Raw genomic sequence first — 23,861 nt, 5'->3', positions numbered from 1 at the left:
CTCATTTATATCCAGTACATGCATTCATCCAACAGAGGGATACACTTAGCGTAAACCTACACTATCACTTGTGAATAACAATTGTGGAGTCATGATGGGTGAATGGTTAGAGTGGCCGGCTTGGAATCTGCAGGTTGCAGGTTTGAGCCCCATCGCTGCCGTTTGTTTCTGAGTAGCTAAAATCCTTGGACAAGATTTGAACCACGACTGTGCCCCAGTCAACCCAGCTCTATAATTGAGGACCTGGTAGGATAAAGATTGCTTTGTGAATGCTTTAATCCTATGCACTTATAAAGGCTGCAATGGATTGTATGATTGCATGAGGATGTATAAAGGGCTGTTGCGCCGCTATAGATCCATGCCAGGGGTAATCATTGTAAACTGCTTTGAGCACAAAGTGGGAAAGTGCTATACAAAAACCAATACAGTATTATTACATAAACGACGAATATGGTATTTTAAGTGGCCATGTGGATGGTGTTGATGAGTATTGATTTGCATTTATAAAACAATTTAACTATGTTTTCAAACGTATTATAATGTGAACTACTTATACATGACATTACCTTGTGTTACCAAGGAGCGTGCCTAGACCATTGGCTATGACCTTGAACATCAATGTCAAGGTCGCGATGACCCCATGAACAGCATAATTAAATTCAATACCGCTGTAGTCACACAGTTTCAAATTGGTACTATGAAGCCTAATTACGTTTGTCTGGTTACGGTATCCCAACACTAGTTGGCCTAATAGATGTGTATATTGAATGTTAATATTATTCTGATATGTGTATATCTTTGGCAAGTAGCTCAAAGGGCGTGGAAGCTGTCTTCAACATTTCCGAAATAATACCGTGAGAATGCCCCGATGAAATGATCCACATTCTTAATGTGCAATGTACCGACGTCTCCGTAAAGCAGCTGTACACGTTTTCTGTCTAAACGAATTAAGTTACATATACAACCAATCTTGTAGAAGTGTGTAAGGTTCCTGGTTGAATTACTTATTTCACATGGTATCTGACACGATAATATATCAGTTATGTTGAGGAATTAAATCGCACACGGAGCTTAGATGTGCCCGTATGTCAAAAACGGCAAATGTTAAACCAGTAGTGGTTTCATGTTTCAAAAGTTAGAACCAAAACCAGTCAAGTATAGCCGTGTTAGTACGGTAAGTCGTGTTTCCACTCACGTACAACACAAATACAGTGATATGGAAGGAAAATATCAATATCAACTTCTGATCCAATTTGTGTCTCACTTGGGAGACTGTGGATAACATCACCATCACCATCACCATCGACTACTACGGTCATCGTCATCATAAATAATTCTCGACAACATCGACACCACCATCTTTTTCTGGTGAAGATGAATATATTGGCCATGATATGAGAGAAGTAATTGTGTTTATCGAATCTTATTTATTTTACATGTTTCATGCGCTATGCTTCGACTCAGTTTTCAACCCCTTGGAATGTATCCATGAATGTTATTGTAAGCTAAAGACCTTGAGACGTTTCAACACATTTTTCTTTGAACACTTCTTTGATCGTGGGTCGACATTGTTTTTGCCATCTGACAGTTAAATTTAAATAAACACATTCCGGAGACAGCATCACTTGGCTCCCCCTAGTAGCCGAAGTCAAATGTCAAAATGACACAGCGTCCTGGTGGAGTGCTTCAGGTGTTCAGACGTCATACTTATTAAATTATGCAATAATAGTAGTTTAGTTCGATTTCGCAGTTGTGTAAAATGCATACTCTACACATATGTACGCACACACACACACGCACACACACACACGCGCGCGCGCGCGCGCACTCTCTCCCTCCCTCCCCTCCCTCCCTCTCCCTCTCTCTTTCTCCCCCTCCCTCTCCACATACATGCATACATACATACATACATACATACATACATACATACATACATACATACATACATGTGTGTGTACGTGTATATATATATATATATATATATATATATATATATATATATATATATATATATATATATATATATATATATATATATATATATATATCATGTCATGAATATAAGTATGTTACAGATCGGTGGGGGGTTATATTTTAGAAAATGGAATAAGGGAAGGGTAAAATTTCCCTTTGAGTAATTTTCATTATCTAATTTTGCAGTATTTCGTAATTTCACCACCAGTGTCACACATTCCACAACTGCTGCTGACAACCATCCAGTGAATCAATTGTTAGTTGTGGTGTGACTCAGGGTCACTGGAGAGGGTTACTTTTTAGGAAAAGGAATCGGGGAGGATCATATTTTACGCAACAGACCGTGCTTGGTTCGAGTCTCCCACCCCCTGTAATTACTGAAGTCCCCTTTATAGCTACAAGGGTTTTACGTTTGCATATGTTACACCATTTTTGTTCATATGACAGGTTTATGGTTATTGGTATTTTGGTATTACATGTATTGCCTATACTACATTTTCATACAAAACTCAAACAAATAATGAACGCCAACAGACTTCTTATTAACCAGTACTTTTACAGCACATCGAAGGCGTTAACCAGAGGCACTGTCATCTATCATCGGCTTTTGTTCGGCAACCCTCCGAGCGCAAATCCGGGAAGATGGCGATAACATAAAAATGTTCCAAATTGGCTACCATATTGTAACCGAAATTGTTTTTAGATTGGACACATTCGCAATTTTATTACAACCTGGGGTTAACAGTGTGAAGTTTAATTTGTGATCAACATGAACGTATTTTTTGAGTGATATACACGGTAAAAGCAAAGACTACACTACGGAAAGGTTTCGGTGAAAAGCGTCAACAGGACCATGTTTTGAGACGTACTTATGTACATAACATCTTTCCATAAAATATATCATGTTTGCACTTTGACATAGAATCTATTCTTCTAAAATTGTGTACTGTTGATCCATAGAACTATATGTGTCAAATTAATGGCATCCTATTGTGGAACACACAGTATGTTTATCAGTCTTTGCCATATTCTAAAGGTCGTATTTTCATGACCGACGATTTGTATGAATAGTGGCCGTTCAAAGAATTCCACAGAATTCCTTGCCATTGCTCGATTGGCTGACTGGATTTTTGATACCTGCCATTTAAATTTGATATAAAACAGCTATCGAACCACCAGCCGGAATTGTACGTCTTTGCGCAACTGATAGTATGTCCATCATTGTCGTTATCCACATCTTTGGTTGAGAAGAACTGACCGTTGTGAATTTTAAATCGTTCACCGTATAGCATAGAGTCTCCTGCATTGCCACCCATGAATTCCCCGAGTGAAAGTTTAAATTTATTTGTCGGTCCATCGATTTTAAAATCCGAGTAAACTGCATTAGCTGTGTTTCCGTTCCAGTCTGTTACTTCAATACGCAGTTCATAGGGTCTTTGGTTGCCGGAGGAGAGGTAGTAAATGTTATCATTACCCAGCCAGTGTTCCCCGGATAAGTCTCCGAAGCCATCTCGGTAATCTTGCCAAAAACGGTCGAAATCTACCGACCCATCCAAACGTCTTTGTATAACCGTCCAACCCTTGTTATCGTCCATTTCACAGTACACACGCATGGAGTATGGAGAAATGACAGGCCAGATCACATACTCGCCCTTCGCCACCGCTCCTGCGTTTCGCACGTCTTGGCAATCTGTGGAAGAAAGTGTACACGAAACAGAAGATGCAATTGAAATGTGATTAGTACTTGGGATTGTCAAGTCATTACAGCCAGTCTAAATGTTGACATTGCACGTACAATGTATGTATGTATGTATGTATGTATGTATGTATAACAGGGTAACGATTTTTCATTAATCCGATGATTTCAACTACATGTATCCATATATCCATCCAAAGACATAACCTGGGACATAACGAGCTACTTACACATACATACAACGTGCTTACCAGTGGTGTGGCAATACTTCACATTCGTATATGATGTAACTATTTTACTGTAGATTTGAAAATGTATCAGTGTTCTTTTATCTCATCCATCCATGGATGTAACGTTGGCAAACTTTACTGTATTTTGGGGGATTATAAAAGTATAGCCGTTAACTTTTGATTTAACATTTACAACATCTGGGCGAGAATATTGATAGAAACCATAACATAAGAGAAAAATACTGCGAGGTATTTGGATAGCGGGGACGGACGGACTCACAGACAGACAGACAGACAGACAGACAGACAGACAGACAGACAGACAAATATGTGTTTAAGTGTTCGTCAAATTTGCAATACGGAAAGCACGAATAAACTGTTTTGTGGCAGGTTTATATTTTTCAGATGTATACAAAGTAACGTGATATATATGTCATGTGTTCCGAATTTTATAAGTTTATTTTGATACCTCAAGGCAACACAGTTCACAATTTTACGGTTAATTTGTTGCTTCCGATAGTTTTATATATTTTATCGTGTACCCTAACTAATCTATTTACTGAAAGTCTGAAGTATAATGTTTAGTTACATGCTAGTGGCAGGTTTTACAGGAGAAATGAAGTTACCTTGGTGTTTTATTCGTGGGACATGATATGCATAATATAAAACAAAGAGAGACACAAAAAAACAATACTGAACAGAGACACAACACACAGCTGGGTCCTTTAAAAGTGTCATTTACTAGCAGATGAAACGTTTACTAGTAAATGGCGCCTTTCACAATTTTTGCGATTTTATTATTTTTTTCTCGGTTATGTAAAAAAAATTTTAGGGTCGGCAGTGAAATACTAGGTGGGGTCGGGTATGTAACCGGAACCAAACAATTATTTTTAGGCCTAACCTGGCAAAATGGTGACCATGGTTTATGGGCACAGATCACCTGAATGGTATTCTGTGTAAAGAGAATGTAGCAATGTCAGACGACTTTCTATATCGGGATGTAACTTGTTTCTGCTGTACAAATCCAAGTGTGTCGTGTATAAACCATGTGGTTTGCATTTTATCATGAAATGATCAGTCGTGATGATATTTAGAACTGGAAGTAACATTTGTGGTGGTCCCGCCTAGGGTTAGTTACCTACAGTGAACTCAGTGTGGTTTTACAACTGAAAAGTGGTATTTACACAGCGCTGTATTATTCAACCATAAAGTTACCAACTCCCTGGACGAACGAACGAACTAACGTATATGTTCTTAATATGCAACCAATTCAAGGGATATGTGTATGTAGGTGTAACCACAGGCACTCGAATCAATGTATGATTTTTAAAAAAAATGTATAGTGAATTTATCCCCAAATCATACAGATTGATTCGAGTGCCTGTGGGTGTAACGTTGTGTGAATGGGTGAAATATGAGGCACGGAGACAGTTGTTAACTATATGCGGGTACTACTAGCTAGTAAGAAGTGATATTTTATTCACATACATATATATGCATGTATGTATGTATGTATGTATGTATGTATGTATGTATGTATGTATGTATGTATGTATGTATGTATGTATGTATACACGAATGGATACTACCAATTATTTGGCAGCATGTCTATCTGTTGATAGACATCTATAATATTATGATTGATTCATTATGGATATTAATGTAAATATTAAGCAAGGCATGTTGTAAACAATCTTGTCACATTGTTATCACAACTAATCAAGTCCTGGTTACCGGTCCAGACTCATATCCTAGCATCTAACCTTCCCGGCGATCACTCAACTTTACGTGTTACGCCGTGTAACTACAGACAATCACAGAACCTTTCGTGTCTACTCAAAATTGGCTGTTAACTAACTGAACTGTCGCATATATATTATGTTCTCGAGGATAGAGTGGGGGTGTCGTGCCATTACGGTTCAATAAACTGAAATACTAACATGTCCCATACATTGTGTTGCAAAGTACTATTTCCTCTGCCATCTTTGCACAACTTTCCTAACTTTAATACTGGTCATTGTGCTTATTAAATGATCCAACGTGGCTTCCTATTCATCACTGCATCGCAGACAGCCAACACATTGATTTCGCTTCTTTGTATTTATCAAAGACGTTTCCTCTATAGTCAACGTCATCTCATGGCACAGAATAACATTCCGATATCGCCACTCAGACTAGACTACGTGTATAAAGTTTAACCATACAAACTTTATCACCCTGACCTACCCGACATATATAACGAATGATCGAGAGTAAATGTTAACTTTTTGGTAAATTTGATCACATCTTAGACCAAAGGTGGCATTGGTAGACCTGAAATGGATAAGCGATTTAATCTCCCTAGTGACACTTTCCCGCCTAAAAAATACAGACGATTTTTTTTTGCTGTAAAATGTTCGTCAATTTATAGATAATTTTAGACGAAAGTAAGAGAGTCGGTGTTTATGATACCATAAAGATATACCATAAAGACATATATTATGGGGGTTTTTTAATTTCACTTCCGAATTCCTGATTCAGTGGAAACACTTTTTATGTATTAAATACCGACTAGACAATGAAAGATCAAATGATCGGCACCAGACATTGTGTACGTAAGAGTGAAATGCATGTACTTTACCTCGTAGATTCTTTAAGTCCTTCTCTCTGTTGTTATACCTAAGGCCAGCTAGGGTCAATCGCATTTCATGAACTTCCTCCGTCAGCTTGTCCAGTCTTTTCTCCATTTCAAGGGAGTGACAAGATGAAAATTCTTCCTCGAGAACGTTGAACCGGAACACACATCGTCTACTGTCTCCCTGGCGAAGCATTGTACCACCAGGTTCGGCTCTCGAAACAAATATCCAAAAAACGCCAAGAAGACTGACAGCAGTGAAATATCGCTGAACGTGCATACCGTAAAAATATAATAACTAACCCCAATCAGCAACTATTCACTATACCGCCCTGAAAAGCCACAATCTGATGTGGTGAAGTCTCGGAATGGCGTTAGGAGACTGTGTACTACGCAAAGGTCACCCGGAGAATTGTACTGTTGCTCTTGTTGTGATCCTACCCGTATCAATGATGTAGCAACGGGTATAAGGTACAACCTGGCGGGATCCAATGGACATGTGTTTGGCATTCGGAGAATTTGGGGCGTTAATAAGTAGCTTACATATATACTGAAGCAGGTTCATAGGAAGCTACAACCAAAACCGGTAAAGATTTAAATGTAATAAAGTAAATTTAACATATAGGAAGCCTGGGGACTTAAGTTGAATTCTCGAGTACAGAACTCGTTGGCTGATAGTTGGCAAAGAAATGTCTTGCAATTTAGAGGAAAGAAGTCCATACGGTTTTTTGCAGGGAGCGATGTAAAAATGATATAGCGTTCCTGGTATGGCATAACCACACATGAATACTCTATGAAGTTTCTGCTCAGAGGAGAATTGTCATTTTGGAGCTTTATGAACATGTCTCTCTTACATTAGAAGATAAACCACACTTCGTTTGGTACGCATGGATTCTTCGTGGGTTAATATGTTGAGATGGACTTAGGTCATAAAATTTATGGTGTACTATGTGAAGATAAAATCCTATTATAATTTCATATTAGATCATAGATGAATGCCTGATGAGAACCCTTGTATTATGATTATAGAGAAAAGAAATTAGCAATTCAGGTTATGGAGACTGTCTTACACAAGAACATTATGACTTAGATAACACAGAGCTAACATAGAGGCCAGATATGTCTAAAGTCAGAATGCAATGACTGTATGAAAATGATATCAGAGGAAATTTATCACATGTAATAAAGTTATAGACTGCATCCGGTTAATATGACAGCGGAGTTAATAAAGTTAGATAGCATAGATGCACGCCATCTTTTGAGATCACACATGCTTTTAATTAGTATTATTACCGTACACATAAATTATAGCACGTACTTTACCCGTGGTGTTCAGTAAGACACTACACTAGGGTGGGTTAGTTAAGGAAAAAAAGATGGAGGTGGGTGTCACGTTGGTTATAACTACACCGAAAGTTAAGGATCATTTTCTTCTTCGACACTTTCAGGATTGGAAAATGTATATTATATTATTAGTCTCTTGTATAGTATGAATAGTGCGTGTGTCATCTCACGATAGTGATCTTAGATGTCACGATCGGAAGTACACACTCATAATAACGATGTGTGTAAAGTTTGCAACAACTAACTAAGGTTTGGACGAGTCTATATGGCTTGAAGCCAACAGTACATTCCGTGTACACATACTCTTATACGGAGACTCCCTTGCGTGTAGAATTTATAGCAACATGTCGACAAATCAATTGGCACATAACCAACTCGGGTAATTGATTGATTTCTATCTACTAATCATATAGACAAAAGATGGCCGTCTAGTGTCTGTGTTGCAATCTAGATAAACAATGAAGCCTCTTGACATAATTAAAAGGGCAGACCATGTACGTGTGTTGTAATATTCCATATAAACCTTATACCTTTATTTAATCATGTTGTTATTGATACATTCCACGTTTTCATTGGTTATTTTAGACGTTCTTAACATTGTTCTTTGCATGGTACGTGGTAAAAACTATGTTTGTATTTGTATATTTTATGTTCTTTGGAGGTAAACTTGTGTTTAAAGTGTATTTTGTGTTCTTTAGATATTTGCCAATAACCACAGGTAATATTTTCGTAAATTCTCGTCTTCTTTGTGTGTTAATTTATAATAGTTTATTGGGATTTTTGCAATTATTCATACATCCTTTCAGATAGATTCATGGACACAGTCCTCAAAAACATTACACGAGTGTTTCAAAATTACAGACAATGATATTTTTGCACTGATAAGCTTACAATTTGTATTTGGAGATTTTTAGGTGATAAATAAGTGTCCCCACTTTTTGATATTCCAATTTAATTTATTTTTTTCTGACAGCTATATGTAATTTTATGTGCTGATTACTTTTCGTTTGCCATAAAATCTGGTTTTTGCTCTGTACACTTTGAAATATATCTAGAACGTAATCGCTTAGCAACAAGCTTAAGAATAATAAAATTTGGTAACATTGACAGCTGTTCATCCCCTAGGATAATTTGTCTTTCATTAAATATTCATGCTTTTATTGGTCACGTGAACCATTTTGTATTGGTTTGTTAATATTTGCATTTATCAATTTATTTTCACATCGGTCAAATGTTACATTTTCTTTCAAATATTTAATGATAATTTTCTTTCATAAATTCAATCAATGTCGACATGCTAATCCCATTCTTGCTTGTGAAGTATGGTCATTGATTGAACAAAAGAGGGCGTCCTTTGTGAAAGTACATGATTCGTAAACTTTACTTACAGTTTATGATGGTTTGATCAATCCGTTATTTTCGGAATAATCTTATTGCTTATACATATGATTAAACAATAACACATACCAGCGAGTGTCTTACTGCCTGCTAAAGGGCTGGCGCTACGATTTTACCAACAATTTGGAGGACGAGGATGATGTCTAAAGTTATGGAAGCCCTCGGGAAGCACAAATGCAGGCAAGAAATAGTGATATTGTTTGAGCGCAATATGTGTTACCAACCGCTCATTCTGACACTCGTGCATCAAGTAAACAATTTCAAAACAAAGCCATTAATATTAATAACTTAATGATGTCAAAAATATTTTCATACTACAACTGCATCCATATTAAATTCTACAGGCCGGGAATGTTTTTTTTGAATTTTTTGTTAAATGTTAACGTTATTGTACGGAGAAATACACATTTAAAAATAAACTTTCTATCATATTGTAGGTGTCCTGATGTAAAATGATACAGCTCTTTTATAATGGGGTTTTAGTATTCGACGATTATGAACATACATGTAGGGGCAGATGTTCTAGTCGAGTTCAAAATTACTCGTTTGTGTTTTTACCCCTTCGGGTAATCAAAATATATCGAGCCCACCCCCTTAATCTTGAAAATGTTTCTCCTTGGTGCGAGCCCCCCCCCCCCCCCGTCAATCTAAAACATGTAAGACGATGACGCTTGTCACACGCCGCGCCTCACGACTCGGTTGAATAAACACGTGATTAGTTAAAGCTTACGTCACGCGACCGAATCTTACATCAGAAACAGAAATTAAAGTTTCATATATAGATAGTTTGACATTTATAACCATTAATTTGTCATTTTTGCTCGTAGAAAATGTCAAAGTACTTAGTTTCCATGACAACCGTATTTTAAGTGATGAGACCACCTACTGTAACAAGGTAGCCTACTGTTTGAGAAGATGGGTTTTAAAATTAATACCGTCATTTTGTTATTCTGTATAACTTGTATCGAAATTCATTGATTTGAATGTAAATTGCCAAGCCAAATTATATCCACTGTTGTTGGTATTTAAATTATCTTCCCTGCCAGTTTTAGATCAATTTTTCCTTTAGCTCCTCTCTAATACAGAGTCATTTTGTAAAATTTGTGGAATATCTGCTACATCAAAACACACATTGTAGTGTAATCGTCTAAACTTGTTTATCTTAGTGGCAGACCAGGTCCTTTTTATGTACTTTTAAATACCATTGTAATGTATGTATCGTGTGATCGTTTGCGCGAGGCAAAAAAAGACCGTTTATCTTGTCACAGATGAGCGAATCGTTATATCGATCATTGTCCTATGGGGTCTTTAGCCTCGATTTGGAGAATGTTGACGTGAGTTCAACATGGCGGACGGGGAATGAAGGAAAGTGTAGTTGTTGGCTATATATCTCACAGATTTCGAAAAGCGGGTCCAACAATTGTGCAGATAGTTGCACAGTTAACAAGTCATAACCATGGCTGCGTCTGGACTTACTGCAGATGCAAAGAAAAATAAGAGGACGTTTTGGAAACGTAATGCTGACAAAGTTCCGGGGAGGTAAGTTCTCGGTGAAATGAGAAAGATATGATTAGCCTTGATCAACATTACAGTCGAGTCAGGTGGGGAAATGACGAAAGTCATAATAAATTTACTGTTTACTCCAAAGTAAACACTAGAAACTTTGTTCACCTTGTCATTAAACAATAAGTATGATATCTTAGTAACCGCATCGCACGAATCAACTTTACACCGCCGCTGTTCAAGTGTTGGTAAAATGTCCAAATCATTGATTCAATATCGTCTGTGAGTTTGACGTGTTGATACCGTTAATTCAACACATTATTATTATTTGCTTGGTTTGGCCTCACTTTTTTGTTGTAATTGTTTTTTAATTTCTAAGAATAATTAGATAACCATTAGTTTTGTAAATTGACAATTTTTATTTGACTAGATAATATATTATAATCATGTGAAATTCATTTGAATTCAATAATTAATGACCGGCTATAGATGTAATTATGGTAGAGAAAGTCTTAAGTTTCTGAGGTGACGTTTCTCTGGTACAATTATTTATTGATGATATGTGATTGCGTAGTAGTGATCTTGAAGTTATTAATATTAAAATTTATTTTGTAGTCAATAGTATATTTGAAAGTAATACCGTGATTGGTATAGCTCCTGCTATGTCTGTTTTGAAGATTCAAATCACTTCATCGTTTCATCCCAATTTCAACTCATCCCATTTCCAACTTCGCCTAATTTCAACTCGTCCATCCTTTAGACCTGTCTCCTGGAGTCCACCTTGACTTACCACACTATGACAAACTTTCTATAAAACGTTAAAGCCTGAACATTACTCTACAGTCATACATTTAAAACGTGGGTGTGAACAGGTTTGGTTGTTAAAGTACCATCACTGTTTAATAATGCATGATTAGGTGTGTGGTGTACCCTCTCATTCTATTCCAGGGTAATGTTACATCTACACCAACAGATACATAATGTATTCCCATTGCTGACAACGAAGTTAGCTGTTGCTTGTAAAAATGCATACTTTGCTACATCTAAGGCAAGAATAAATCAAAATGACTGTTTCATTTCTGGGAAGACTGTTTTTATGGACAAGTTAAACTTAAGGCGAGGTGACAATAGGATGAGTTGAAAGTGGGATGAAGTGATCAGCTTCTCTTCTGACCACTAATGCATTTCAGATAATGTTTCTCAAGCTTCAAGGAAACTAGTTTGTACTCATTCACGATTTGATATTCTATCTGTCAATCTTTCTCTGGCCAATATTACAGAAGTTTCATGTGGATTTTGATTGTTATCATGGCCATGTCTCTTCCTCAAACTGAATATAGCACTAATTGACTTTGATACTGAGGTCTATACAAGATGTACTCATCCTAATGTTGTCATCAGACTACATTTCTCTCTTAGTATGTTTCTAAAGACAACAGTAAATCACAAGGAGCCGTTTGACATCAGAGTTAATTGATAAGTTTTGGAACCCCTGTAACACGGTAGGGGAAGGGAGGGGGTGCATACCTTTCCATACCTAATACATGAACATGATGAATGATGAATCACAATTTGAGTTGCCCCCCCCCCCCCCCCCACACTGTCATTGGATACTTGCCACATAGATAATGGTTCTATTCAGTCCTGTCAAAGGTTAACAGAATTCCTATCTTGACTAGCAACTGACTGAAAGCAGAAGTCTTTCTTTCTTTAGTGCTAGTAGTGTAATCAAAGCTATATTGAATACAAACTGTGATTACAGCATAGTACATCATCATACAAGCCAGGTTGAATGTGTTTGAACAAAAATATGGCTTTTATATCCTGGTTGCTCAGCATCGTGACAATTAAATCTATGTCACTAGTTCTGTGATGATCAAAATGAGGCAAAATATTCCAAATTGTCTTTATTTTGCCAAATTTTTCATAAACTGTGCTTGCAGAGATATATTTATGGTATTCTCAATAATTTTCATCATTCACTCCGAAAAGTTCGAACCCTCAAGTTTTATCACTACATGTCACATGATGTGTATCAACTCATAGTGAAAGGTCCCTTAGGTTACTCTTATTTTCCTTGGCTGAATGAAGAAAAGGGTTGGGGAATAATATCTAATTTGTTTTTCTTTATGTTTCGTATCTTACCACTAGCATCAAACCAGTATATGGTGCCAAACATCCACCAACAGAAGCTGTGATACAAGCAAGTCTTGCCAGTATAGATCAGAGTAAAAACCGTAATAAAAGGACAGATTCATTTACAGATTTTGATAATAGCACTGTGGATGCATGGGATGATAAAGAAGATGATTTAATGTTGATGGGAACTCAAAGGCTTTCAGTGGATGAAAAGTTGTCACAGGTCAATGAAACAACAGAGGACTTGAATCAACACTCTACACCGGGACCTATAGTAACTACTTCTTCTACAATGGATCAGAAAGGTATTGTGTATATTAATTTTATATTTTGACTTCAAAGGGGAATGCCAGTCCAGGAAATAATGACATTTTCATAAACTGTGGTTTCTGGAGAGTCTTTTCATGATTTTACATCACCCACAATTACTTGCGATTTCAGAGAAACATCAAGTTAATCTTGTGCCTTTATAGGGTATCTTTACTGTGGGCCATTGCATGATGGGAGTCTGCAAATATATTCATGGTTGCACAATGAATATTCATGAGATAGGTTTTTACACTGAAAGCTACAAGCATAACTTTGACAAAAGGATAAGGAAAGGAAGGATAACTGTGACAAATGAAATATACAACACAGAATCATGTTGTGACCTTCTAAACGTTTAGTATTGTGATTTGATGACATCTGTGACCTTGGCTGACTCTTTTAAAGTTGTCCAAGTATAAATCTAAATAATGGTACTACAACCACACATTGAGTTGTTATACAATATACAGTGACAAATAAAAGATAAAATGTAAAATCAAACTTTTCTTTCAGAGCTTATTTATTTATTTTGCTATAGGTCGTTTGATTTGTGTTAGAGACAATCTTCAAAAGATAGCATTAAAAGTTAATATGATAGAACTTCATTACACTTGGGTGCAAGTCTGGCGTGTTTGGGATATTTGCACTAATGCTTGCAGTGTTCTCTGCAACCATACTTTCAAAAGTACAGCGAGTGCAAATACCCCTGAATACCCACACTGGAGACTCATGCAGAATGGGGTTCTGTTGTATTACATATGTTTATCCAAAACAGCAATTTTCTGTACAAATGTTATTGTGCGATTGCATACTTTCATGCAAAGAAAGGTCATGCCTTCATTTGTATATCATATGCATGCAGGTGTGCAATAAATAGTGTTTTCCAGTATTTTCAGTATTTTCAGTTTTTCAGTACTGCTTTATCGAGGAACGTAATCACAAAAATTCAAGTTGTAATTACAAAAATAAAGTGATTCAGAAATAATATTGTTTATTGTTGTTTATGTAAGTATTTTTTGGTAAACCACTTTTGAATGAAAAATAAGCTATAAACTCAGCTTGTGTTATTTTCGTAATATCTTTATATAATAATATTGACAGTTAATAAATCTACTGCTACTGTATGGTAGATAATATGGTTTGTTTGATGAAATGATAGATTTGCAGCCACCTTCCAGTCCAGTATCACCAACAAGTGTTGGAGGCCCTGGTGTAGGAATACGACAAACTGTTGTCAGGGAACCACCCAAACCAATAGCACCCATCAGGATATCTAATATGCCAGTTCCAGATAGAGAAGCTACTAAGTTACATAAATATGGACAATTATTGTCTGGTGCCAACACAGACCTGGGTAAGTTGACTGTTTTTGAAGTAGAAGCAATGTTCATTTCTACATGGAGACTGCTTGAAATGGACTCAGGAGTGATTCGATTTTATTCCCAACAGACATCCATGGTTAAAAAAAAATGTGGATCAGCAGGGAAAGTGTTTCTTTGTTTGTGTGTTAGTGTGTGTGTGTGTGTGTGTGGGGGGGGTGTATGTTTGAGTTCACCTGTGTTAATGTACACTAAGTGTGTTTGCATACTGGATATTGTGTATATTGGCATGTGTATGTCGATGTCTAATAAAGACATTTGTCAAATCAGAATAAGTTATTTTTGGCAACACAAAGGTTGTTTTTAATCATACACTGTATATAATGTATACTCTAAAACTACTGGGGAGATTGTATCATTGTTTTGTTGCCATGGATGTCATGATTTGTGTACAGTAGATTTTCTGATTTCTTACTCATGTATAGATAAAATATTATGCATGTAGTTAATGTAACATAAAAGATTATCACTTCCTGATGGTCTAAAATGTACATATATGACAACAATCGTTTGTTTTCTTTTTTCTAGAGGAATTAAGGAAAATAAGTTGGTCAGGTATTCCAAATGCAGTTAGACCATCTGCATGGAAGATTTTACTGGTAAGTGTTGTGATGTGTGACTCTTTATTTTAGCCTTGAGATTTCATGTTTACAGTAAAACTCATATTTCCATGCCAAGACTCCAAGTAAGTACTACAGAGTAATATGTTTGTTGGCATGGAAAATGACAGCCTTGACAGTGAGCTCCAAGTCTTAATAGTGGACACTTGAGTCTTGAGACCTTGTAAGCAAAGAGTGCTCATGCATGCTATGTGAAAAATGACCACATGATAAGGAATGTCAAGTTACTGAGATACTTTATTCAGACAGCGCATGATGACTTACAAATAACAGTAAAGTTGTATCATCATGGAAGCGTTTACAGCCCTGGTAAATTGAGTGTGGTGTTTGCTCTGTAGATCTATACAAATTTCAGCTCTACTGGCATTGCTGGCTATAAGAGTGTTGTAGATATAGACAGATTTCAGCTCTACATAAAGAAAGTTGGTAACCACTGTTGTTTCACTGATTATATGTTGAATGTAGAGAGTACCCTATTGGGTTTCGTATGTCTTTGATGTTAACCACACAGCGTTACACTATGCAATAAAGTATTTAATGTTTATTTTTACGTTTTTAGGGGTATTTGCCAACCAATATAGAGAGAAGGTTGATTACACTAGAAAGGAAAAGAGCTGAATATTTTGGTTTTATAGATCAATATTTTGAAACTAGACATGAACTGACACATAAGGATACTTATAGACAGGTAAGGTCAAGTGTATAGTTTGTGTAATTTGTTTGTTTCAGATACTTGTACATATCAGTATACTATAGTACTGCATGATACTACAGAAACAATGTAGGTTTTGAGACTAAATTAGGAAGCACACAGGGCTCAAAATCAAGAGCAGCCCAGGGCTAGTAAAACATCGGTCTAGGACAGAAGATTTTGGAAAAACCTGCCCAACTGGACTGGTAGATTTTGCTGCAATTTTAGCTCAGGATATTCCTATTATTGTCAAAATTATGATTAGATTGTTGAAATGTAAAATTTCATTTCCAAAAAACAGTTGTTTTGATTAAATTTCCGCTATTTCATCATATGAAATACGTCTTTAATGAGCTATGACGTTGAAAAGCTTTCTTTGTTCACTACACATTACCAATGAATGATCTCAGCCCACAGCTTCACATAGCATATAATGTAATTAATGTTCCATATTAAAACATTGCTGCTTCAGATGAACTCATATATCGATATTCAACAGTTTCCAATTTCCTTTGTTTGATGTTATTTCTGATAAATGTCAATAACCACAGCTGGTATTAGCATTGTAGATTTGTAGCCTAGCTGTTTGAGATATATATATTGACACACCACAGCTGGTGTTACTATTGTAGAGTCAGACAGTCCATAACTTTATGGTTTTTGGTGCTTCCTTTTTTTTTTTTTGATTGAAATATTATAATTTCTCAAACCACTAAATATGCTGTGAATCATGGCTAGTAATGGGTAGAACTCTCATAAAGTATTCAAATATGATATTGAAATGACCATGACATAATTTTTTGGTTACCAAAGAAATATGTCATCTTCAAGATTATAAAACCTCTTTGTGCATATTCAGCAAGCTCTGTCTATCATACTGTAAACACCAATTTACTTCTAAATAAGTTTTAATAATGTGTAAATCATGGTATATTCTTTACTTTGACTTTTCCTGAAAATTTGGCCTCATTTACAGACCATGTCACTTTGATTCTCTGTATTGCTGTTTCAGATACATATCGATATACCCCGTACAAACCCACTGATGCCTCTATTTCACCAACCTAAAGTTCATGAGGTGAGTAGAGATCACAGACAGCTATCAATATTGTCATACTACTTGTGTGATCTCTCTATTTGGAATATAAAAATTACACTCATGGCTAAGATTTGGCCTCTAATTAACATGTATAATGTCTGGTGATTTTCACAATTGTCAGTAAATATATGTTGGTTGTGTGATTGAAAAAATAATACAAGTTACCGCTCGTGCAGTTTTAACAGAGTTAACATCATGTGGGACTAATTTACCAATTTTGGTGTGGTAACATTAAATATTAGTTTCTGAGATTCATTTTGTACAAGTCAAAATATACCTTAGTAATGGTGGGCATGGTGATGGTGATAGGGATGGGGATGGGGGTGGTGGTGGTGGTGGTGGTGGTGGTGGTGGTGGTGGTGATGATGATGATGGTGTTGGTAGTAATGGTTGTGAAGGGGGGGGGGGTCTTCAGTTAAGATTTGTGAAGCCCATTGTACCGTATATGTGGAAGGTTATTTAGGGTCTGTTTATTACCTAAACGACCACAATCCCACTGTGAGCTTTCAGATAGCCATATATGCTGCCACATACCCCCCCCCCCCCCCCAGATGCTGATGAGTTCCAATGAATATTCATGACATGTAATCAAATAAGCTTTTCTTTTCAGATATTTGAACGTATATTATACATATGGGCAATCCGGCATCCTGCCAGTGGCTATGTACAAGGCATGAATGATCTAGTTACTCCATTTTTTGTTGTCTTTCTCTCAGAGTATGTGGGTAAGTAGGTCTATTTATTATAATACAGACAATCACATTAATTGGTACTCCTAAAGTAAATGTCAATATTCTCTCTCTCCAAAATTGAACCAACTACTACATGTATCGACAACTTTGATATAACTCAGCTTGAAAGGAAAATTTGTTGTGTAGAGTGTATTGTAGACACAACAAATATCTATAGTTTTATAATATAACAGAACCCCATGACACATGAGTGTAAGTGGCATACTTAGGGTATTTGCACAAGTACTTGCCGTGTTCTCTGTAACAGTACTTTTTACGAGTGTAGAGAGTGCAAGAGTTAAAATACCCCTGAGTACCCAAACTTGAAGTTGAACTCATGTGGAATGGGGTTCTGTTATTATCACGTTTATCTGAAACAGCAAATATCCGTTAAAATCATACTATGCGATTGCCAGTTTTCATGTATAGCAAATGCTCATGCCCTCATTTGCATGTCATTTGCATGCAGGTATACAATAATCTTTCGGTATTTCACTGAAGTGCAAGTACAACAAGTATGCGTGCGTGTGTGTGTGTGTGTGTGTGTGTGTGTGTGTGTGTGTGTGTGTGTGTGTGTGTGTGTGTGTGTGTGTGCACTAGTGCTAGCAACCACTGATACATATGTAAACAATATGTGATCTGTTCTCTCCTTCCGTTCAGATGATACCGGTACTTGTATTGACAACTATGATCTCAGTCAGCTGGAAGAAGAGAAATTAGGATTTATTGAAGCTGATAGTTTTTGGTGTCTTAGTAAATTGTTAGATGGTATCCAGGATAATTACACTTTTGCACAACCTGGAATTCAACTGAAAGTGACAGCTCTAAGAGAACTAGTCAGGAGAATAGATGGTAAGTCACAGCTCTAAGAGAACTAGTCAGGAGAATAGATGGTAAGTGATAGCTCTAAGAGAACTAGTCAGGAGAATAGATGGTAAGTGACAGCTCTAAGAGAACTAGTCAGGAGAATAGATGGTAAGTCACAGCTCTAAGAGAACTAGTCAGGAGAATAGAAGGTAAGTCACAGCTCTAAGAGAACTAGTCAGGAGAATAGATGGTAAGTCACAGCTCTAAGAGAACTAGTCAGGAGAATAGATGGTAAGTGACGGCTCTAAGAGAACTAGTTAGATGGTAAGTGAAAGCTCTAAGAGATCTAGTCAGGAGAATAGATGTTAAGTGACGGTGCTAAGAGAACTAGTCAGATGGTAAGTGACAGCTCTAAGAGAACTAGTCAGGAGAATAGATGGTAAGTGATGGCTCTAAGAGAACTAGTCAGGAGAATAGATGGTAAGTGACGGCGCTAAGAGAACTAGTCAGGAGAATAGATGGTAAGTGACAGCGCTAAGAGAACTAGTCAGGAGAATAGATGGTAAGTCACAGCTCTAAGAGAACTAGTCAGGAGAATAGATGGTAAGTCACAGCTCTAAGAGAACTAGTCAGGAGAATAGATGGTAAGTGACGGCTCTAAGAGAACTAGTTAGATGGTAAGTGAAAGCTCTAAGAGATCTAGTCAGGAGAATAGATGTTAAGTGACGGTGCTAAGAGAACTAGTCAGATGGTAAGTGACAGCTCTAAGAGAACTAGTCAGGAGAATAGATGGTAAGTGATGGCTCTAAGAGAACTAGTCAGGAGAATAGATGGTAAGTGACGGCGCTAAGAGAACTAGTCAGGAGAATAGATGGTAAGTGACAGCGCTAAGAGAACTAGTCAGGAGAATAGATGGTAAGTGATGGCTCTAAGAGAACTAGTCAGGAGAATAGATGGTAAGTGACGGCGCTAAGAGAACTAGTCAGGAGAATAGATGGTAAGTGACGGCTCTAAGAGAACTAGTTAGATGGTAAGTGATAGCTCTAAGAGAACTAGTCAGATGGTAAGTGAAAGCTGTAAGAGAACTAGTCAGGAGAATAGATGGTAAGTGACAGCTCTAAGAGAACTAGTCAGATGGTAAGTGATAGCTCTAAGAGAACTAGTCAGGAGAATAGATGGTAAGTCACAGCTCTAAGAGAACTAGTCAGATGGTAAGTGATAGCTCTAAGAGAACTAGTCAGGAGAATAGATGGTAAGTCACAGCTCTAAGAGAACTAGTCAGGAGAATAGATGGTAAGTGACGGCTCTAAGAGAACTAGTCAGGAGAATAGATGGTAAGTGACAGCGCTAAGAGAACTAGTCAGGAGAATAGATGGTAAGTGACGGCTCTAAGAGAACTAGTTAGGAGAATAGATGGTAAGTGATAGCTCTAAGAGAACTAGTCAGGAGAATAGATGGTAAGTGACAGCTCTAAGAGAACTAGTCAGGAGAATAGATGGTAAGTCACAGCTCTAAGAGAACTAGTCAGGAGAATAGATGGTAAGTGACAGCTCTAAGAGAACTAGTCAGGAGAATAGATGGTAAGTGACGGCACTAAGAGAACTAGTTAGGAGAATAGATGGTAAGTGATAGCTCTAAGAGAACTAGTCAGGAGAATAGATGGTAAGTCACAGCTCTAAGAGAACTAGTCAGGAGAATAGATGGTAAGTCACAGCTCTAAGAGAACTAGTCAGGAGAATAGATGGTAAGTGATAGCTCTAAGAGAACTAGTCAGGAGAATAGATGGTAAGTGACAGCTCTAAGAGAACTAGTCAGGAGAATAGATGGTAAGTCACAGCTCTAAGAGAACTAGTCAGGAGAATAGATGTATGTGACAGCTCTAAGAGAACTAGTCAGGAGAATAGATGGTAAATCACAGCTCTAAGAGAACTAGTCAGATGGTAAGTGACGGCTCTAAGATAAGAGAACTAGTCAGGAGAATAGATGGTAAGTCACAGCTCTAAGAGAACTAGTCAGATAGTAAGTGATAGCTCTAAGTGATCTAGTCAGGAGAATAGATGGTAAGTGACGACTCTAAGAGAACTAGTCAATAGAATAGATGGTAAGTCACAGCTCTAAGAGAACTAGTCAGGAGAAAAGATGTTAAGTCACAGCTCTAAGAGAACTAGTTAGATGGTAAGTGAAAGCTCTAAGAGAACTAGTCAGATAGTAAGTGATAGCTCTAAGTGATCTAGTCAGGAGAATAGATGGTAAGTGACGACTCTAAGAGAACTAGTCAATAGAATAGATGGTAAGTCACAGCTCTAAGAGAACTAGTCAGGAGAAAAGATGGTAAGTACAACAGAAAGTGGATTTTATTTATGTATACTCTCTTATAATTAAGTAAATTTGTCACAAGACCATGTAATAAATATGTAAATTTGTCACAAGATCATGTAATAAATATGTAAATTGGTCACAAGACCATGTAATAAATATGTAAATTTGTCCCAGTTTGTCACATTTTGTGAGAAAGCACTACTTGAAAATGTATCGTAGATGTAGTTGAAAACAGTTGTTACAATTGACCTAGTTCTTGTCTGTCTTTGTCTTACCACTACAGCTCGCCTACATAGTCACCTAGAAAAGCACAATGTTGAGTACTTACAATTTGCATTTCGCTGGATGAACAATCTTTTAATGAGAGAAATACCATTGAAATGTACGATACGACTCTGGGATACCTACATGGTAAGTAAAAGTGTCTGTGTGAATGTTGACAATTATCCCAAACATACTACTTCATTCACTTTTCAGTAACTAATTCAGTAACTAATGTTTTTTGGTTTTGTCATACACACTATGATCATTCCACATATACTATGACGTAGCCATGCTAACAATGATGTAGCCACACTAACTATGATGTAGCCACGCTAACTATGAACTTGCCATGCTAAGTATGATATAGCCACGCTAACTATGAAGTGGCCTTGCTAACTATGACTAGCCACACTGACTATGACCTAGCCACATATATAACCTTACCAAACAAACCATAACCTTGCCATTTAAACTATGACCATCCCACATAAAGTATAACCTTTGCACTTGAGCTTCAACCTTTCCATGTATTTATATGATAACCTTGCCACATGAACTATGACCTTGCAACATAAAATATGACTATGTCACACAAACTATAACATTGGTATATGAACTATTAATGACCTTGGCACATAAACTATGACCTTTCTACATGAACTTTGATGACCTTGCCATGCAAACTATGACCTTCCCACATGTATAACTATACCACATAACCTATGACCATTCAACATAAACTATAACCTTGGCATATGATATAACCTTGATACTTGAAATATGACCTCGGCATACAAACTGTAATCTTGCTACCCAAACCATGGCCTTGACACATGATCTCAGGCCTTTCCATGTAATTTATAACTTTTCCACATAACCTATGACCTTGCCCTGTTGTCCATGAAACATAGGTTTTAAAGGCAAAATATATTAATTTGTTTTATTTCAGAGTGAAGGGGACGGGTTTGCTAATTTTCATTTGTATGTGTGTGCTGCACTTCTTGTGAGATATTCAGAAAGAACACAGGCACAAAGAGATTTCCATGTAAGTATCAAACATGTCGTAGCCAGTTTACATCGCAACCTGTGTTTTTGCTTCGCTGTCTTACAGACTGCTTGTACTGCTAGCAATGTCAAATGATTAATGTGGTTTGAAAATTATATGCTCAAACTGATTGTTTGAAAATGCACTCAATCTGATTGGTCACAAGTGATGTTCTTAGGAAAACTTGGTCTTAAGTACTCGTCATTGCTCCACTGATAAGGTAACATTAATGCGATAAAACACTGGCCATCAAATTGCTTTTTTTTCTTCCTTCACAGGGTATACTACTTTTTCTTCAAAATCTTCCAACAAAAGACTGGGGTAACGAACAGATCGGTATGATGGTGGCTGAGGCTTATAGGTGGAAGTTTATGTTTGCAGATGCACCAAAACACCTCAACACATTGAAGAAATAACTGAACTCAATTCACAGATTATACAAATTTTCAACAGTGAGAAGAAACATCAAAAAAGTATATTTTTGTAGCCACGTAGAACGGCAGCAAAAAAATATTTGAATTATTTAATGGATCCCATTGACCATTTACAAATCTGTATATTGTAATAATATAATGAACACAGTAGGGTAGGTGACAGTTATTGGAAGAGCTGTCTCTGAACACAGTAGGGTAGGTGATAGTTATTGGAAGAGCTGTCTCTGAATACGATAGGGTAGGTAACAGTAATTTGAATTGCTGTCTCTGAACACAGTAGGGTAGGTGACAGTAATTGAAATGGCTGTCTCTGAACACAATAGGGTAGGTGACAGTTATGAGAATGACTGCCTCTGGATGCTGATTCTGTATATAAATTGTATGCATGAAAACCAACAATAATACCCTCTAGCCCTGTTTACATGTAGAGTCACAATCCTTAAACTCTCCTGACTCCTGCTTTGGGTACTAGGTAGGTGGATTTCGTATCCCCACAAAAGAAGGTAAAACCTTTAAATTGGTTATCATGAGTGCTCACAGGTGAAACAAGTTCAAAAAAGTTTCCAGAGACCATCCACAGGTGCCCTATATTATGACCATTTCAGGAGACCTCCCTGAGGTGCCCTATGTTATTACAGTATCAGGAGACCTCCCAGGGGCATGCTAGGTTATGACCATTTCAGGAGACCTCCTGGAGGCATCCTTGGTCATGAAAGTTTCTGGTAGGTGTACTAAGTTGCAAGGGTTTCAGGACACCTCCTGTTGGTATCCAAGTTAGGACAGTTTCAGAACACCTCCTGTTGGTATCCAAGTTAGGACAGTTTCAGGACACCTCCTGTTGGTATCCAAGTTAGGACAGTTTCAGGACACCTCCTGTTGGTATCCAAGTTAGGACAGTTTCAGGAGTTTCAGGACACCTCCTGAACTTTCATAGGTGTCATAAGTCAGGACAGTTTCGGAGGATTCCAAGAGACCTCTTATAAGTGTCCTAAGTTTGGACAGTTTCGGGAGAATTTCAGAAGACCTCCCAAAGGTGTCATAACTTTTGGACAGTTTCAAGAGGATCTGGAGACATGTTAATGTTGACATGGATATGAATGGTCTTAACGCTTGCTTTTGATAGGAATCAGGAGAGCTGTGTTGTGCCCTTGTAAACAAGGCTCGTAAATAATGTAGATTTTACCTGTATATACAGTAATGATATCACATAGGCTGCCGTAGCTAATGAAAGCTATTGTATATGTGCAATTATTTTGAAGTTAGTA

General features: G+C 37.1%; 2 protein-coding genes across 2 annotated transcripts in view; one reads left to right on the top strand and one right to left on the bottom strand.

Annotated features, from left to right (window-relative positions):
• Positions 1-2,813: 2,813 nt before the first annotated feature.
• Positions 2,814-6,775, bottom strand: LOC144449612 (fibrinogen-like protein 1). Its single transcript, XM_078140184.1, has 2 exons — positions 6,521-6,775; positions 2,814-3,664 (listed from the first exon to the last, which is right to left on the bottom strand). The coding sequence occupies exons 1-2, from the start codon at positions 6,708-6,710 to the stop codon at positions 2,988-2,990; spliced, it is 867 nt and encodes a 288-aa protein (XP_077996310.1). The 5' UTR covers positions 6,711-6,775; the 3' UTR covers positions 2,814-2,987.
• A 3,841-nt stretch (positions 6,776-10,616) lies between these two features.
• The window catches only part of LOC144448827 (TBC1 domain family member 22B-like), a 15,659-nt gene continuing 2,414 nt past the window's right edge, over positions 10,617-23,861 (top strand). The window contains exons 1-12 of the mRNA XM_078139134.1: positions 10,617-10,795; positions 12,911-13,203; positions 14,367-14,561; positions 15,115-15,185; positions 15,766-15,894; positions 16,910-16,975; positions 17,607-17,721; positions 18,014-18,016; positions 18,388-18,579; positions 21,137-21,264; positions 22,067-22,162; positions 22,441-23,861. The exon at positions 22,441-23,861 is cut by the window's right edge and continues 2,414 nt beyond it. Coding sequence (XP_077995260.1) covers positions 10,713-10,795; positions 12,911-13,203; positions 14,367-14,561; positions 15,115-15,185; positions 15,766-15,894; positions 16,910-16,975; positions 17,607-17,721; positions 18,014-18,016; positions 18,388-18,579; positions 21,137-21,264; positions 22,067-22,162; positions 22,441-22,578 — 1,509 coding nt within the window. The 5' untranslated portion in view covers positions 10,617-10,712 and the 3' untranslated portion in view covers positions 22,579-23,861. The remainder of the gene's footprint in view (positions 10,796-12,910; positions 13,204-14,366; positions 14,562-15,114; positions 15,186-15,765; positions 15,895-16,909; positions 16,976-17,606; positions 17,722-18,013; positions 18,017-18,387; positions 18,580-21,136; positions 21,265-22,066; positions 22,163-22,440) is intronic.

The sequence above is a fragment of the Glandiceps talaboti genome, chromosome 18, assembly GCF_964340395.1.
Source record: "Glandiceps talaboti chromosome 18, keGlaTala1.1, whole genome shotgun sequence".
Taxonomy (NCBI): Eukaryota; Metazoa; Hemichordata; class Enteropneusta; family Spengelidae; genus Glandiceps; species Glandiceps talaboti.
Note: the sequence above shows the minus strand (reverse complement) of the source record. Positions and strands in the feature narration are given on the sequence as shown.

Excerpts from the sequence above, each read along its gene's own strand:
- LOC144449612 (XM_078140184.1), bottom strand. The coding sequence starts at position 6,710 with ATGCTTCGCCAGGGAGACAGTAGACGATGTGTGTTCCGGTTCAACGTT. Across the intron at positions 3,665-6,520 it reads GGACTTAAAGAATCTACGAG|ATTGCCAAGACGTGCGAAAC; the intron begins GTAAAGTACATG and ends TTTCTTCCACAG.